Source organism: Dendropsophus ebraccatus, chromosome 6 (assembly GCF_027789765.1).
Source record: "Dendropsophus ebraccatus isolate aDenEbr1 chromosome 6, aDenEbr1.pat, whole genome shotgun sequence".
NCBI lineage: Eukaryota > Metazoa > Chordata > Amphibia > Anura > Hylidae > Dendropsophus > Dendropsophus ebraccatus.
The window spans coordinates 12,213,778-12,231,037 of record NC_091459.1 but is presented as its reverse complement, the minus strand read 5'-3'; the positions used below and the strand labels follow the sequence as shown (position 1 = coordinate 12,231,037).

The 17,260-nt window shown below is 41.9% G+C and overlaps 2 protein-coding genes across 4 annotated transcripts in view; one reads left to right on the top strand and one right to left on the bottom strand.

Annotated features, from left to right (window-relative positions):
- MCPH1 (microcephalin 1) overlaps positions 1–17,260 on the top strand; it is a 207,842-nt gene that overhangs the window by 112,568 nt on the left and 78,014 nt on the right. The window lies entirely within an intron of this gene.
- ANGPT2 (angiopoietin 2) overlaps positions 1–17,260 on the bottom strand; it is a 42,244-nt gene that overhangs the window by 16,884 nt on the left and 8,100 nt on the right. Inside the window, exons 2-3 of the mRNA XM_069973442.1 lie at positions 10,259–10,414; positions 5,054–5,175 (exon numbers count right to left, since the gene is read on the bottom strand). Coding sequence (XP_069829543.1) covers positions 5,054–5,175; positions 10,259–10,414 — 278 coding nt within the window. The remainder of the gene's footprint in view (positions 1–5,053; positions 5,176–10,258; positions 10,415–17,260) is intronic.

Here is a 17,260-nt window from a genome sequence, read left to right as displayed (position 1 = left end):
TAAGGGGTCCCCTGCCGCTACCCTCCACCAGCAGTGTGTATAATTGAAGCAGCAGTGTGTATAGCTGAGTGTAAGTGCAGGCACATTATAGCAGCAGTGTGTATAGCTGAGTGTGAGTGCAGGCACATTATAGCAGCAGTGTGTATAGCTGAGTGTGAGTGCAGGCACATTATAGCAGCAGTGTGTATAGCTGAGTGTGAGTGCAGGCACATTATAGCAGCAGTGTGTATAGCTGAGTGTAAGTGCAGACACATTATAGCATGAATGGAGAGGATGAGAAACACAAGGGCTGACAGAGACTGCAGGAAGGAATGAGCAGGGTATAGCACAGTATAGCAGCGTTTCTGTCCAGGGAGAGAGGGGTTACAGCTATGAAGAGATTACCCCCACAGTTATTTTGACGCCCGCGGCAAAAACGTCCGTTATTCAATACACTGTGCGCATTGGACGTCTGTCTTCTCATTGACTTCAATGCATTGCCATTGCAGTCAGCTAAATCGCGGCAAAAACGGACGTTTTTTAAAATATGAAAGTCGGCAGCCTATTCAATATTTTTGACGTTGTGTCAACATAGCCTAACTTTTAAGAACTTTTCTATTGGTTGTTGCGTGCACTTAAAAAAAAGCCCCCTGAAAAGTTTAGCTTAGGTTTGGGTCCAGAGATCAATCCCCCGCATAGGCTAGTATAGGGGTTAGGTATCTTGGCTCTCCAGCTTTTGCAAAACTACAACTCCCATCATGCCTGGACAGCTGTGGCTCCCATCATGGCTGTCCAGTTGTAGTTTTGCAACAGCTGGAGAGCCAAGGCACCCTAGGGCTAGCATGATATTGGTCATTTCAGTATTTGATTGTCATTTATGTGTAAATTCCAGATATTAGTCTATTGATTTATTGTGTTATCTTGCCCCCTCCAGTATTTTATCCTTTGAGTATTAGCTAGGTGACAGCAGCCATGTCGGTTGTCTTTTCAGTCGGCATTAGGTATTTATTACTCTCTATTTAGAACAGATGGAGCTACTGGAATGTTAAAAATGCTCCCTAACCTAATACATATGGACACCTAGATAACAGGGGGTTAACCCTGGCATTGAAAGGCCCTTTTACAAGCTAATGGCGATAAAGTCAGTGTTATTATCACATCTTTATTGTGTCAAGTTGTATTTATTTCAGATGTGGGTCTGTAACATTGGCCGGTATGCAGCAATGACAAATAGGGGTTAGTAGAAAGAGAGAGACGCTGACACTTGGAATCCAGGTACTGAAAGTTGAGCCAGCTTGTTTGAGTATCAGTTTGCACTTAGGGGGGGGGGCTGCTTTTCTGCAAATATTTATGGTTTAAGTGGTACTACAGCGAAAATCTTTTTCTTTCAAATCAACTGGTTTCAGAAAGTTATATAGATTTGCAATTTACTTCTATTTAAAAATCTCAAGCCTTCTCATACTTATCAGCTGCTGTATGTCCTGCAGGAAGTGGTGTTTTTTCAGTCTGACACAGTGCTCTCCGCTGCCACCTCTGTACATGTCAGGAAAGGTTTTCAATGGAGAGTTGCTACTGCTCTGGACAGTTCCTGTTTTGGACAGAGATGGCAGCAGGGAACACTAGAGAGAATATACCACTCTCTGCAGGACATACAGTAACTGATAAGTACTGAAAGACTGGAGATTTTTGAATAGAAATAAATTACAAATTTATATAGCTTTCTGAAACCAGTTAATGATTTTGGATTCCTTTGATGGGAAATTTTGTTCTCAACAAATTACAGAACTAATATCCATAAATATTTTCAACTTGGATCGATTGTTCATGGAGATCTGATGTTCAATTTAAAGAGTACCTGTCATTTAGAAAAACTTCTGAACATGTACAGTGTCCAAAAAGAGAAAATCTTGACCTCTTTATTAGAATTTTTAGTACATACATGATACATTTTGCCCCTGCAGGGTCTTTATCTAACATGCTGGATTCTGACGTCTATCGTCTTTCTAAATGATCGGTAGATAATAAGTGTTCCCTTAAAGGGGTAGTGCAGCGCTCAGAAATTATTCACAGAATAACACACATTACAAAGTTATACAACTTTGTAATGTATGTTATGTCTGTGAATCGCCCCCTTCTCCGTGTCCCACCACCCCCACCCGTGTACCCGGAAGTGTTGGTGCGTTATACATTACCTGATCCGTGTCGAGGGCCGTCCGCCATCTTGTGCCAAACGTCATTTTCGGACGGACGGCCGAGTCGCTGCCGCCGTCCCCCCTCCGCCGCGTCACAACTGTGCTCAGCCGTGATTGGCTGAGCACAGTTATGCTCAGCCAATCGCGGCTGAGCATCGGATGACGCTGCAGAGGGCAGCCGGCATTCGGGACAGTCGGAGCTGTTCGCCGGCCGCCCGAAGAAGACGTCACTCGCTGAAGATCGGAGACGGGTGTCGGCACGTGACAGGTAATGTATAGCACACCACACTTCCGGGTACACGGGTGGGGGTGGTGGGACACGGGGAAGGGGGCCATTCACAGACATAACATACATTACAAAGTTGTATAACTTTGCAATGTGTGTTAGTCTGTGAATAATTCTTTACCGCCTCACTACCCCTTTAATGTTTTGGAACAAAGTATAATTTATATGTTGCCTAAAAAGAGAGTGATTTTTCTCTTTATGCTTTGGATTCCTTGTAAAGATTGATAAGTAATAAGCAACCTAGCTACTTGTTATCTTAACCCGTAATCATGTTGTTAAAGTGTCACTGTCATTTAAACTTTTTTTTAGAAACTTTGTAATTGGGTTTATTAGCTGAAAAATGCATTTTTATCATGAAAAAGCAGTTTGAAGCTCTCCCCCCTGTCTTTGTTGTTCTCTATGGAGAGGGGAGGGGTGGAGGGAGATGAGGCACCAAAACAGGACAACTAAGAGTTAATTTACAGCTACATCACCGGGCTATCTCCTCTCAAGTCAGCACTGACCTCTCCCACTGTGTAATCCTTTGTTCTCTGCTCTCTGCTGTCGACTAATCTCCCTCCTCCCCTCTCCATAGGTTACACAGGCCTCGACTGATGTAAACGAGTTGAGATTTCCTGATAATGAGCAGTGGATGAGAGAGAGGAGGGGGGGGGACCTGGGGAAAGTCTTTTTGAATGCAGATAATGGCAGATTTGTCTAACAAACCCAATTACAAAGTTTCTTAAAATCACCTGTACTATTGGTTTCTGCAAAAAAAAAAAAAAAAAGATAAACCGACAGTGACACTTTAAGGGTGTATGTAGTGGGCTTAGGACACTATACATAGCACCTCCCGACTGCAGAGGTGACAGGAGAGCAGAAGAACACTACTTGCCTACTCCCCCTGTTCATGGCGGGAGTAGGCGAGTAGTTGTCTTCTGCGCTCCTTTCTTCTGTCCTCCTGTCGTCTCTGCTGCCAGGCGGGGGGGGGGGGGGATCCATGCCTCAATCCGCACTAGTAGATGTGTGAAAGGCGGCATTTATTTAAATGGTTCCTAAAATTGGCAGTTCCTAAAAGCTGGCCATGTTAGGAACTATTCAAATTAGTGTTATTTTATGGAAAGTGCAAATGCCGCCTTAGGCCCCATTCACACATCCGTGTCAGTTTTTACTGTCAGGAAATCCTGATCAGGAGGCCTCAAATGTCATCAGGAAAGTATCAGGATTTCCTGACAGTAATCCGTTTTTACCTTCAGGAAATCATTAGGAAACCATCAGGAAAAACCTTCAGGATTTCCTGATCAGAAGAAAAAAATAGGACATGATTGGAGATGTAGTTCTGCAAACTGGATGGTCACAGCTTGCTGAACTACAACTCCCATCATGCCCGGCTGACAGGTCATGATGGGAGTTGTACTTCTGCAACCTGGATGGCCACAGGCTCCAGAAGTACAACTCCCATCATGACCTGTCAGCAGGGCATGGTGGGGGTTGTACTTCTGCAACCTGGATGTCCACTGAATTCCCCCCCCCCCCCCCCCAGAATTTATTTGAGGTGACCATAGAGCATGTAATGATACAGGGAACAGCAATATATTTTTGTATAGTTTGATATTGTTTATCTTGCCATATAATATATTCACACTACATAAATATTCCAGGCACAGGATGGGATGTATTAGACAGAGAAAGAGAATAATATGTCATTGTGTCTGTGGAAATGCTTTTTATCTCCGTCCTGAGGAAGAACCCCTGAACTCTGGCACAATTGCTGTTTTATGAAAACAGATGGTATTTCCTCTATTGATCGCTGGGGAAATGAGCGTGATCTCCGTAATAATCACCTTGTTAAAAACATTTCTACGGCTGTTTGCACACTGGCAGTGCACAATGAATAGATGTGTTACCCAATACTGCTCCACAGCCATCAAAACAACTCTGGCCAAGTCCGGTCGCTTGTCAGGAAAGTGCCGTGCCGGACAAGGGAAATATTTTTAGGTTTACTTTAATTACTTTATTATTGCTGATTACACCAATTGTTTGCAATAAGCCGCCTGAGTTCTAAAGATGGAAATTAAATTGCGATCTAGTTAAAAAAGTGAGTGTCACTTTCCTGTATATTCCAGAATATTCCTCAAGTTTCCTAATGCAGTCGTATTTTATAGTTGTGTCTCTGCTCCTATCATTTGTTTATTGCTAGAGATGAGCAAACCGGGTTCGGGTTCGAGTCGATCCGAACCCGAACGTTCGGCATTTGATTAGCGGGGGCTGCTGAACTTGGATAAAGCTCTAAGGTTGTCTGGAAAACATGGATACAGCCAATGACTATATCCATGATTTCCACATAGCCTTAGGGCTTTATCCAAGTTCAGCAGCCACCGCTAATCAAATGCCGAAAGTTCGGGTTCGGATTGACTCAAGCATGCTCCAGGTTCGCTCATCTCTATTTATTGCCGATATTGCACTCAGATGTCTATAGCCCCTCGTGACGACTACTCTGTTCCCCGTTACTGCATTGTGGGTGACGAGACGCGACTCCTGTGTACGGTTTTAGCTGTCCATGACTGACCGTTTGGTTCGGATTGTTTAGTAGACGACAATAAGTAGGATGCGTTACCTGTTCTTGTCTTGTAGCTTGTTTATTTCACTGGTTTGATCAGTTATTTGCCTTTCCAGTTTGTTAGTCGAAAATGAATTTTCCAGAAGCTGAAGTTCGAGGCGGCTTGTTTGATTAAATACCTATAAAAATGAATGAAAAGGATTGAGTCTTGTATACCATATGTTATCTTATATGATTATTATATTTATATGCATGTATTTATATGCACCTGTTGTACAGTAGTTTCATACATTAGATGTGTCCTTGGTTTAAAGAAGTCCCATGACATAAAAAAAGCAGGGAGGTGCAGGAACATAATAAACAAAGTATTCTTACCTATCCCCGTGCCTCGTAGCACCGATCGTGGGGCTCGCTGCCAGCCTCCTGCAGCTCTTCCAGCTACAACATCACTTACCTGGCTGACCGACTGCCTGCTCAGCCATTCAGTGACAGGGCGGGGAACCTCCCAATCACTGACTGTCTGAGTGGGCTATCGCTCAGTCGCACCATGATGTTGCAGCTGGAAGGGCTGGATACATGACGGTACTGGATTCGGGCCAAAAATGATAGGTGGCCATCAGCTAGACCTGGGAGCGCCGCTACAGAGGCATGAGGACTGGTAAGTATACATTGTCTATTAAGTTCCCACACACCCCTGACAACCTTGCTTTTTTATGGGCCCCCGTTCCCTGACTGTGCGTGCCTGCGGGGTTGGTGGCCACTGACTGGCACGGTGTGGACTTAGTGTAGGGACCCATGTGTATCAGATACCGGCACAAGGTACATGGGGCAGGATGGCTTGATCAATTCATACACAAAATTCTGATGTGTTTTTTATGTAGCCTAGGGGCACTAGTATCAGCCATAGGTGTGAGGTGCAGCACTCTTTTTCTTCCCTGAACCGAATAATGATAGTAGGCTTTCTTGATTTTTTTTTTTTATTTTACTACCAAAAACAAAACAATTAGTTCCCTGCACCATAGATTTGTCTAGATCTACTCTATGAAATTCATACTGTCTTTGATTGGCGTCTGTTCTGCACGATCAGAACGGTTACCATGTCCAGAGCAGCACAACTTTGGGTCTAGTAAAGACATATTAAACAAGTTTTCCTTATTAAACAAGTTTGTTAGTTATATTTCCCGGGAAGGAGTGATTAAAAACAATAACATACACTCACACGCTTCTGTGCCACCACCAGTATCATACTGCTCCATCCCCGATGTGCGACCACTTCCGGATTCGTGGGTCATGATGTTGCAGGTGTGCCCGGCCAATCAGCAGCTGCTGCAGTGTCCCGTCTCTGCCTCTGATTGGCTGAGGGGACCTGCAACGTCATAGCCCTAAAACCTGGAAGCGGCCACACAGATGGCGCAGAGCGGTACAATACTGGCAGCTGCCTAGGAGACAGGGAAGTGAGTGCAGGTTATTGTTTTTACTGTGACGCTTCAATCTAGTATTAGTTGTTACTTGCGTTTATCCGGTCTGTCCTATTTATTATTTCAAACCATGATGCATCTATGGATTTTTTTACTATATTTTTTATATATAGTTTTGGATATGTAATAGAAGATTGATTTTAGCTGTATAAGCATGTCCTAAACATGTCTGTATTGGTTTTGGGGCAAATAACTAAAAACTCCCCTGCCCGGACAACCTCTTCAGGTATATTGCAGTTACTATACAGCGCAGCTTCTCTTGTTTCTCTGGATCAGTCAGTCACTTACAATAATAATACTAATAATGATAATGGTATATTTAAGCAATACGCCATCAATGTCAGATGGTTGAAAAACATTCATATTTCTTTGGTTACTGTATGTAAAAAAAAAAAAAAAAAAAATTGCCTGAGGCGTCATACAGTATACTTGTGACTAGGGTTTTAGGAAGGTAAAGGAGCTTTGGATATTTGTGTTGTGCTGAGATCATTCTTAGGAATGTTATTTATGCCATTGATGGGAACGTCTCGGAAGGAAAAGAGGGCTATGGACGTTTGCAGATTTTGCCTCATCATGCTGCCCGCTGTTCAGACAATCCTATTTGTGTAACAGTTACTTCTCCTCTTTCATCTGGGACCTGTTTCTGTTGACAGGAAGTCCTCATTACTCACATCCGTCATGTTACATTTTTTTTCTTAAGGATATGATTTCACATTTATGGAGTCCTTGGGAAAGACATCCGGGTGTCTTTCTGGCTTTTTACCGTGATACATTCATATTTTCATAAAACACACAACAAAAGATTACGAGTTACGAGCGCTGTCATGGGTTATAGTCTGAACTTGCTTTGTGAACTGGTCTCTGTTGAACTGATGATTGGCAATATTTTTCTAGCTTTAGGCTATGTTCACATGCTGTAAAATAGTGGCCCTTGTTTGATATGGCTGTTGTTTAACATGCTCCTCCGGCTGGTGCTGCATTATCGGCTGGAGGAACATTACTTCAAGGGGAACAAATCTATCCTGCTTTTAGCCCGCTATAGCACCGGCCATGAGGAGGAGAAAGGTATGTCTTTTACCTTCCTCCTTGACGCCGGTTCCGCGCAGTTAGTTGGGGTAAACTCTGCTCCGGAGCACCCTTAGGAGCACTGCCGCATCATCCGGCCCACCCCCTCCATTGATTATCATTGGAAGGGGTGGGACGGAAAACGCGGCAGTACTCCTAACAGTGCACTGGGGTGGAGTTTACCCCAATAGGAGGTAGTTTACCGCCAAGGAGGAAGGTAAGAGACATTCCTTCCTTCTCAGCATCCCCAGCACTATAGGGGGCTATCAGCAGGTTACATTAATCCAGTCTGCTGATAGTTCCCCTTTAAAGCCCATTGAAATCTGTCGGCCATATGAGTGGGCCTGGAAATCAGCTAACCATTGATTTCCATGTCCACTACAGCTGGCATGACAGCCACACACTGTGTGAACTGTCAATTATTTCCACGGCCATTGTTCAATACACTGTGTGAACAGCGACAAGAAAGGCTGATTTCAATGCAACACATTTTAATCGTCAACAATGGACGTCCTTGTCTTAAAAAAAAACAAAAAACTTAGTGTTAACATATCCTAAGGCTGTTTAGCCATATTTTCCAATACTCTTAACACAATTTTTTTATTTTTTTTTTAGCAATTGTGGCAATCAATGTGATTAATTTATTAAAAAAAAACTTTTTTTTAAAAATAAAAAAAAGTTAAATTCGGGAAAATTGTGGCAAAACTGCACTGGGGGAATATATCCCTAGGATAGAACTATAAAGACTTGTCTGTATTAATTCCCTTCCCTATTTTATCAGTGATCTGAAAACTACTGATGTCAATTTTAGGACATGATGTATTAACAGGGCACCAAACAGTCCCCATTACTTTGATCCAAAGGAAGTATTTAGCGGTAGTATATAATTAGCACAATAATGAACAACCAGGGAGACAGGCTTGCCTACTGCAGGCGGTCTAATGCGTGCACTGTTATAGTTAAATACAACTAAGGACATTAAAACTAAGAATAATTTTTGATTGCAATTTAAAAAAAAAAAAAAAAAAAAATTTTAAAAAGATAGACTATATCATCTAGTCTTCTTTTTTTTTTTTTTTTTTTTTTTTTAAATATGTAATAGATGAATGTATATCCTTTATGGCCACATTTTGAGGTTGATCCTGCAAAATATTTTTATATTGTGAAAGCATTTAGCGCTGCTGGGCTACGAATGGGTGGTATGGCCAACTCTAATGATTAGGGTGATTTATAGAGAGCAGAGATGCTTTAGTCTAGCAAGCATGGAGGTTAGAGTCTGATCCAGAGGTTTATGGAGCATTTTACAGACCGTGTTTCTTCCTGAATAGGTTACAGGAACGTGCGCTTTACGTAAACATCACAAGCTCCACATGACTATGCTTTAAATGTGCTTCAGAGAAACATGGTGTTCAGCTTCTACTTAATGCACAGAATGTAGCGGGGATCTACCCTATCTTCTACACAATGCACAGAACGTAGCAGGGATCTACCTGTGCTTCTACACAATGCACAGAATGTAGCGGGGATCTACCTGAGCTTCTACACAATGCACAGAACGTAGCGGGGATCTACCTTATCTTCTACACAATGCACAGAACGTAGCGGGGATCTACCCGAGCTTCTACACAATGCACAGAATGTAGCGAGGATCCACCAGAGCTTCTACACAATGCACATAATGTAGCGGGGATCTACCTGAGCTTCTACACGATATACAGAATGTAGCAGGGATCTACCTGAGCTTCTATACAATGCACAGAATGCAGCGGGTATTTACCTGAGCTTCTACACAATGCACAGAATGTAGCGGGGATCTACCCTATCTTCTACACAATGCACAGAATGTAGTGGGGATCTACCTGAGCTTGTATTCAATGCACAGAATGTAGCGGGGATCTACCTGAGCTTCTACACAATGCACAGAATGCAGCGGGTATTTACCTGAGCTTCTACACAATGCACAGAATGTAGCGGGGATCTACCTGAGCTTTTACACAATGCACAGAATGTAGCGGGGATCTACCTGAGCTTTTACACAATGCACAGAATGTAGCGAGGATCCACCAGATCTTCTACACAATGCACAGAATGTAGTGGGGATCTACCTGAGCTTCTACACAATGTACAGAATGTAGCGGGGATCTACCTGAGCTTCTACACAATGCACAGAATGTAGTGGGGATCTACCTGAGCTTCTACACAATGTACAGAATGTAGTGGGGATCTACCTGAGCTTCTACACAATGTACAGAATGTAGCGGGGATCTACCTGAGCTTCTACACAATGCACAGAATGTAGCGGGATCTACCTGAGCTTCCACACAATGCACAGAATGTAGCGGGGATCTACCTGAGCTTCTACACAATACACAGAATGTAGCGGGGATCTACCCTATCTTCTACACAATGCACAGAATGTAGCAGGGATCTACCGGAGCTTCTACACAATACACAGAATGTAGTGGGGATCCACCTGAGCTTTTACACAATGCACAGAATGTAGCGGGGATCTACCAGATCTTCTACACAATGCACAGAATGTAGCGGGGATCTACCCTATCTTCTACACAATGCACAGAATGTAGCAGGGATCTACCGGAGCTTCTACACAATACACAGAATGTAGTGGGGATCCACCTGAGCTTCTACACAATGCACAGAATGTAGCTGGGATCCACCAGATCTTCTACACAATACACAGAATGCAGCGGGTATTTACCTGAGCTTCTACATCTGTGAGTTTTTTGGTCTGCTCCGCAGTTTGGTTGAGGAGGTTTGTGCCGATCTCCATCATCATAGCTGTGTGATTCTGTACCGCATGCTTCTGCATCTCCACCATCTCTTTTTTCATGTTGTCTTGAATGTAGTTTTCCAGCTGCCGAAGAAAGAGCATAAAAGGATATGAATGCATACTTTGCTTGCTTTGCTTGCACATGCTTTGTGCCCACCTAACATCACATTTCACTTTGTAAAAAGTTCTGTGGAGTTGAGCAGCTGAAGAGTTAGGGCCCGATTACACAGGACGATTATCGTGCGGAAAATTGTTAGATCGTTTTAAACTTTAATCGTCCTGTGTAATTGCAGGCAACAATCGAAAAATCATTTGTGGGTTGTTGATCATTCATTTAGATCTGACCCTAAAATCATTGTTAATCATTTGCTGTAAAAAGACTGTTTACACGAAGCGATCTGCAAATTTTTAGCGAACAACCAACGATGATTCGAGAACATGTTGAAAGATCGCTTGATTGTCCTCTGTGTTTACACGAGCCGATTATCGCTCAAATGTGATCTGTATTGCGAAAATTTGAACGTTTCGTGTAAACCCATTATAATTCCACATTGTTCCATTATTTGCTGGGATCAGATGGAGTAAACGATCGTAGTAACAATCGTAACTAACAAAAATCTTTCTGTGTAATATGGTGAACCATTTCAGGTTAACGATAAACGATCTCGTTTGCGATTGTTGATCGTTAAAAATCGCTTTGTCAGTTTTCTAATATTCGTTTGAGCACGTGCCCATCCTACCACAGTAATGTACGCCACTGCTGGAACATGTTACGATCCTCATGGAAAATGAGCCCATCTTGTGGTTATTTATCACCAGCCTGGAAACCGCCCAGAATGCTAGAGCCGTCAGGGTGGAATGAATGCCAGGCGTTTGACATGCACTTTAATTTCAAACACGTGTAACACTGAAGACCTGAAGTAGACGCTTTTTGCGTTATTCAAATAAACAGCAATGACTGAACTATTTATTCTTGTTGGGATATTTTACCGCATATTATTTTTGCATGTTAATGCACGTCTTGTCAATTTGACTGTAGACTTTGAAACCCTTGATGAGAGTTGACTGACACAGGAGAGTTATATAGTTAAAAGAGAGATAGGGGGAGTATTTAGTCGTGGGTCAGAGGTCAGGATTCATTACTATTTGTCCACCAGCGAGTATGTGCCCACAATGCAGGTAACTGGCACGACCTGTAACCTGAGTAAGAACAGAATTCCCTAGTGATGCATTTAGTGCACAGCAGATACTCAGACATGAAGGCTCAGTTTTCTGTATTAGAAGCCATTCATCACCTGTTCCTGTAAGGACCGTATTACACGGGACGGTTATCCTTCGAAAATCGTTAGATTGTTTGGATTCAAACGATAATCGTTTCGTGTAATAGCAGGCAGCAATTAAACGACCAACGAGAAGTCGCTGATCGTTTGATAAAATCTGGACATATTTTTATTGTTCACAAACTGTTCGGTGTAGTAACACGTCGTTCGGTCATTCTCTGGTCTATCAGCCAGGAAAGGACGAGCGCAAGAACGACCGTAAGTAACGATCATCGTCCTGTGTGATAGGGTGAACGATTTAGGATTGTTTGTCATAGCGGTCATTTGAGATCAATTATCGCCGAAAAATCGCCCCACCCTAAAGCTGGGTTCACTCTATGTTTTTGCAATCTGTTGTTTTTTAAAAAAAAATATTTTTGGAAAAACTGATGCATTTGTGCGTATCCATTTTGATCCATTTTTCCATTGACTTCCATTATATAAAAAAAAAGTGTCAAAACGCATCCGTTTTTTTTAATGTACACAGAAACCTAGCTGACCTTATTTTTGTGTACACGTTTGGATGCGTTTTAATCTTTTTTTTTTGGAAGTCAATGGAAAAACGGATGCACACAAATGCATCCGTTTTTCCATCTGTTTTTTGCAATAATGTAGTGTGAACCCAGCCTAAGAATGTGCACGTTGTATGGACCATTGGAGATATTTAGTGCATATGAATGGATATATGGCAGTGATAGGTTTGTCTCATGTGTCATCTTGTAACTTACATCTTGTAACATAAGAAGATTAATGAAATGACGGGAATATAGAGGTATACAAACATGCTTTGGCTTATTCTGCAAATCTGCAAAATTTTAAAGGGAACCTGTCACCAAGACAATGCTATCTTATCTATCACCTTCATGTCATAGAGCAGGAAGAGCTGAGCAGATTGATATATATCTTTATGGAAAAAGATTCAGTATAACTTGTAACTTGATTGTAAATCCCTGATCATTTTGTGGTAAGGAGTCCTGTGGGCGGAGTCACTCAATGGACTGGACTCTTTAGCATCAGAGATTTCAATCAATAAATTACAATAAATTGTTTATAACATCAATCTGTTTAGCTCCTTCTGCTCTATAACACGATGCTGATAACTCAGGTAGCATCTTTATGGTGAGGGGTTCCCTTTAAGTTTTCTGAATGTAACTCTGAGGTATGTGCCTCATCTTAGAGAGCTATATAATGCGGGTCGTGTTTGAGGGTTGCAACATATTTTTTACGCTGTTACTTTTACAGACTAGAACAGTGAGGTCTATTCTGAAAATATTTGCTCCTGTTTGTCAGTTTGCTATCCACATGATCAGGATGGATCTCTTTTGCTATCTTACATTCGCTTTGAGGGTTGCATCTTATAATCTGCCGCTAGAAGTCTAAACAACAATACCCCAAGCAACTCTTTGATGCTTCAAGTGGTATTTCATGTACATACATGTTTTATTGATTGGACAGGATGTTCTTCTGGGGGGGGGGGGGGGGGGAGGGGGGGGGGGTAGCTGAAGAAGCGAAAGCATCGATGTCAGTTTCACTCTTTTCTTTGCCCTTTGCTCTTAGATATAGTGACTGTTGGCAGAAACCTGTGATTTCACCTGACATTTAGGAGATTTTAATTAGGAAAGGGTTCGGCCTCTGATGTGTATGTCACCATTAAAGCATAACTGTGTCACTTTTCAGAAATCAATAGTACGGGTGATGTTAAGAAACTCTGTAAAAGGTTTTATTAAGCAAAAGAGTTTCCTTTTTTACTCAAAAAGCTGTTTTACAGCCTCCCCCCCCCCTCACTTCAGAAGAAGCAAGATTTCTGTGTCCATTTTGATCTATGGCGGGGGGGTGGAGCTGAGGGGGATGAGGGAGAACGGAGAGGAGAAAAGGCAGCCCCGTAAAAGAAATCATCCTGCAATCTTATCTCACCAGGTTCCCAGGCTAGCAGTGACCTGTGAATCCAGCGTTTTATGTGCCCAGACATTCTCCAAACTGTACAGGTGTTTGTCAGCTCTCCCTGCTCACTCAACCCCCTTCATAGGTTATAATAGGCCCATCTTCACTTTACTCCTCTGTAATGAGGACGGCTTTGCCTGATAATCCACAGATAAGAAGTGAGGGGGGATAGGGGCTGCAATACAGCTTTTTGAGTAAAGAAAGAGGCTTTTTTTTTTTTTTTTTGACTGTTGATTTCTGCAAAAATATTTTAAATGACAGCTACACTTTAAGTCTGGGCTGCACATTTTTCTTATCTCCAAACTTAAAAAGTTGAGTTTTTTTCTTTGTTTGCACATATTTTGTTTAAATTGTACTATATGAATACATCCTTAAGACTTGCAGTTTAGTGTGACTAGTCTGCGTGTAATCCAAACCATAACCTCATTTGTTTCGTATTCAATCGTGAAATTGCTTATTCTTAAACTCTGTTCACACTGTTCACACTTGGCTTCCATGACGGCCATGTCAGCCAGTTAAACGTATGCCGGTAAATCTTGACCGAGCTCATTGACTTCAAAAGCACATGTCTGACTTTCTTTTATTTATGACAGCAAAAATAAAGCTGCACACTTGACTATCATTATTTTTATTGAAACCTTGATCCAAACTTTATAAGCTACTAACAGATCGCATGCTCATAATTTCTTACATTACTATATTACAAGATTTCTCAGATGTCTTCAGATATAAACATTGAACGTTTTGCGTGCGTGGTCATCCATAGATGTATTTGCTTTAGTTGGCATGCGCCTCTTGGTAAGTCAAGCAGCGGGAAACTGGCAAAATGTCTAAATTAGCCAATGCGTAAAAAAACGCACATCGATAAATGACCCTTAGTTTTTTTTAAATATTCATTGGTTTGTATAAAATCTGTCGGCCGTGACATTTACCGTTTTTATTCTCACGCTTTTCTAATTGTATAGGTATTAATGGGGCTGGAGGTGAAACGTTTTTACGTATCTGTTTATATTTTGACTGGTGTCATCCATTTGATCCATACTCTTGAGTTATGGACTTTGCATGTTCTGTTGTCCACAGGAGTCTATAAAGTAAATAAAGTGGACATGTGATCAGAAGCCCCGCTTGTAAAAAGAATGTAAGGGCACGATGATAAAGCAGAAACAGGCCTGTTAGATATGCCTTCTCCTCCACTAACGTCTGACCTCTATTTACAAAAAGTGTCATGAAGAATGGGAGCGAGTCAAAGTTCATACGTCTAAAGTGATCTTTTATTTTACTGTCATCCACCACAAACAAACACTTGGTATGTACATCTGCAGGGTGCCAGGCTTTTCGGTAAAATAAAAAATAAATTAAAAAAAAAAGCATACTATTGCATGCCAAATAATCAAATTCTAAATCCTATACACTTTTGGTTTATCGGTTTCTAACACTAGTACGTAGACGTGTGAACTTCTTACGCATGTCAATATAAAAGTATTTTCAGGGCATACTGCCACCTTGGTGGTCCTCTTCCCACCTGGCTCGGCTAAATTGATAGGTCCCCTCATAATTTGTCTGTATTGAAATACAGTGGTGCCTTGGATTACGAGCATAATTCGTTCCGGGACTTTGCTTGTAATCCAAATCCACTCTTAAATCAAAGCAAATTTTCCCATAAGAAATAATTGAAATGCAGACAATTGGTTCCACACCCCAAAAATAATGATGATTTTTTTTTATTCTGAAAAACATGTAAAACTAATGAAACATTTAGAAACAGTTGAATATGTGATATCAGTGATATCAGTATAGAAATCAGCATGTGGAGTATAATGTATAGTAACTGCATAAACCTGATAACACAGCAGCAGTTTGTAGATACAGGATGAAGCTGCAGATCCCCATAATGCAGTAGCGTAGTACAACAGGCTAAAATAGAGAAGCAGGGCTGCTGTCAGAGGTCTGTGTGGTCACATGACAGCAATGGGGAAGGGGTGTATGTTCAGCATGGACCAATCAGGAAGTGAGAACCACATAGCTGTGCAGGAGGACAGTGACAGGAACTTTATATACAGCAGTGTGAATGGCTGAGTGTAAGTGCAGGCACATTATAGCAGTAGTTTGTATAGCTGAGTGTAAGTGCAGGTACATTAAAGCAGGGGAGAGGTTACAGCTATGAAGAGATTACCTCCACAGTCCTGTCTCCTGATGTAAGCCCCAGCCTGAAGTGGATCTGCTATTATTTGGAAAGTGAGGGAAACTTCCTGGGCCAGTATACAGTGCTGTAGACCCCTCTATGCAGACCATGCCCCTCCCCCACTCGCCCTCCCACCCAGTACAGGGAGCTCTTAAACCAAAGCAATTCTCTTAAACCAAGTTACAATTTTGAAAAAATGTGAGCTCTTCTTGCAAAACGCTCTCAATCCAAGTAACTCTTAAACCAAGGTACAACTGTACCTGACCATCGGGCCGAGCTGGTATGGGAGAGGCCCTCAGTGACCTAAATAATCTCATGCTACCAATGGTGCAGGCAGTATGAACCTCCAAATCAATGCCTTTTAAAGGGGTTTTTCCCCACGTAGTCGGATATTTCTCTTCAACGCAACTGGTGCTACATACACATGTTAACCTTATTCTAGTTATACAACTTGGGCATACCGATGTATCTGAGTTACTGTTGTATTATGGCAAAGCCAAAGCATAGAACTTTTTCTTTCTTTTATTTTTTATTTTATTTATTTATTTATTTTTATTAGCATCCTACGGTTAATGTGATAGAGGCAGAGGGTCAGAAGGTTGTCATATTATGCTACTTAAACTATTTCTCGATGGTCAGAACCAGAGCTAAACTGGTTTGGTGAGAAATCTAATCCCATTCAATGAAGCTTATGTTTAGTGTCCACATTGTGCAGTGATTGCCTGACCTCACCGTTCTGTACCAGCATTTTCCAGTGATTGCCACTTCCCTCAACTAATCCCAAAACACTAAATCCCTTTGACCCTGTCACTGAACACTTGCTGCGCAGGAATGTAATGCAGCTTATATGAAGACTGTTTCTGAAGGAATGTCCGCCTTTGTTACTCCTGAATGTTTGTTGAAGGAAATTGATCTGTAAAGAAAATGTTATATACTGTATAGTTTTTAAAGCAACGATAACTTGATTTTACAGATTTGGGATAGTCGTAAAGAAAGTTCCCGGCATCCGTAGGCAATCCTGAACTGGTGCAATGGGGCATTTGCTAAATGGAAAGAAGTTAAAATAAGCTTGAATAGTCTTGGAATTGTCTGTTGAAAATAGTGTTGAGGCCATATTTTGTGTGTTGCACACAGTATTGCGCTGTTAGGGTATGTTGACACTGAGCAAATCAGGCGGAATCCGGCCGTGCTCAGTGTGTCATTGCCCGTCTAGAGGAGAGCTTGCGCTCCTCCACTGCTGCGGCTCTCCGCTCAAAGAAGTGACATGTCATTTCTTTGAGCGGAAAGCGTAGGCAGTGGAGGAGCGCGTGCCCTCTCATTCACTCACGCTAGGACACTGAGCACGGCGGGATCAGTGGCGCCATATTTGCTCAGTGTGAACATACCCTTACAGTATAAATTCAGTAGGGGGTCTGACCACTGGGCTTCATGGATTCAAAAAATGGAGACAAATGTGCAGTATGTGTGAGTGACCATTGAAGGGGGTTT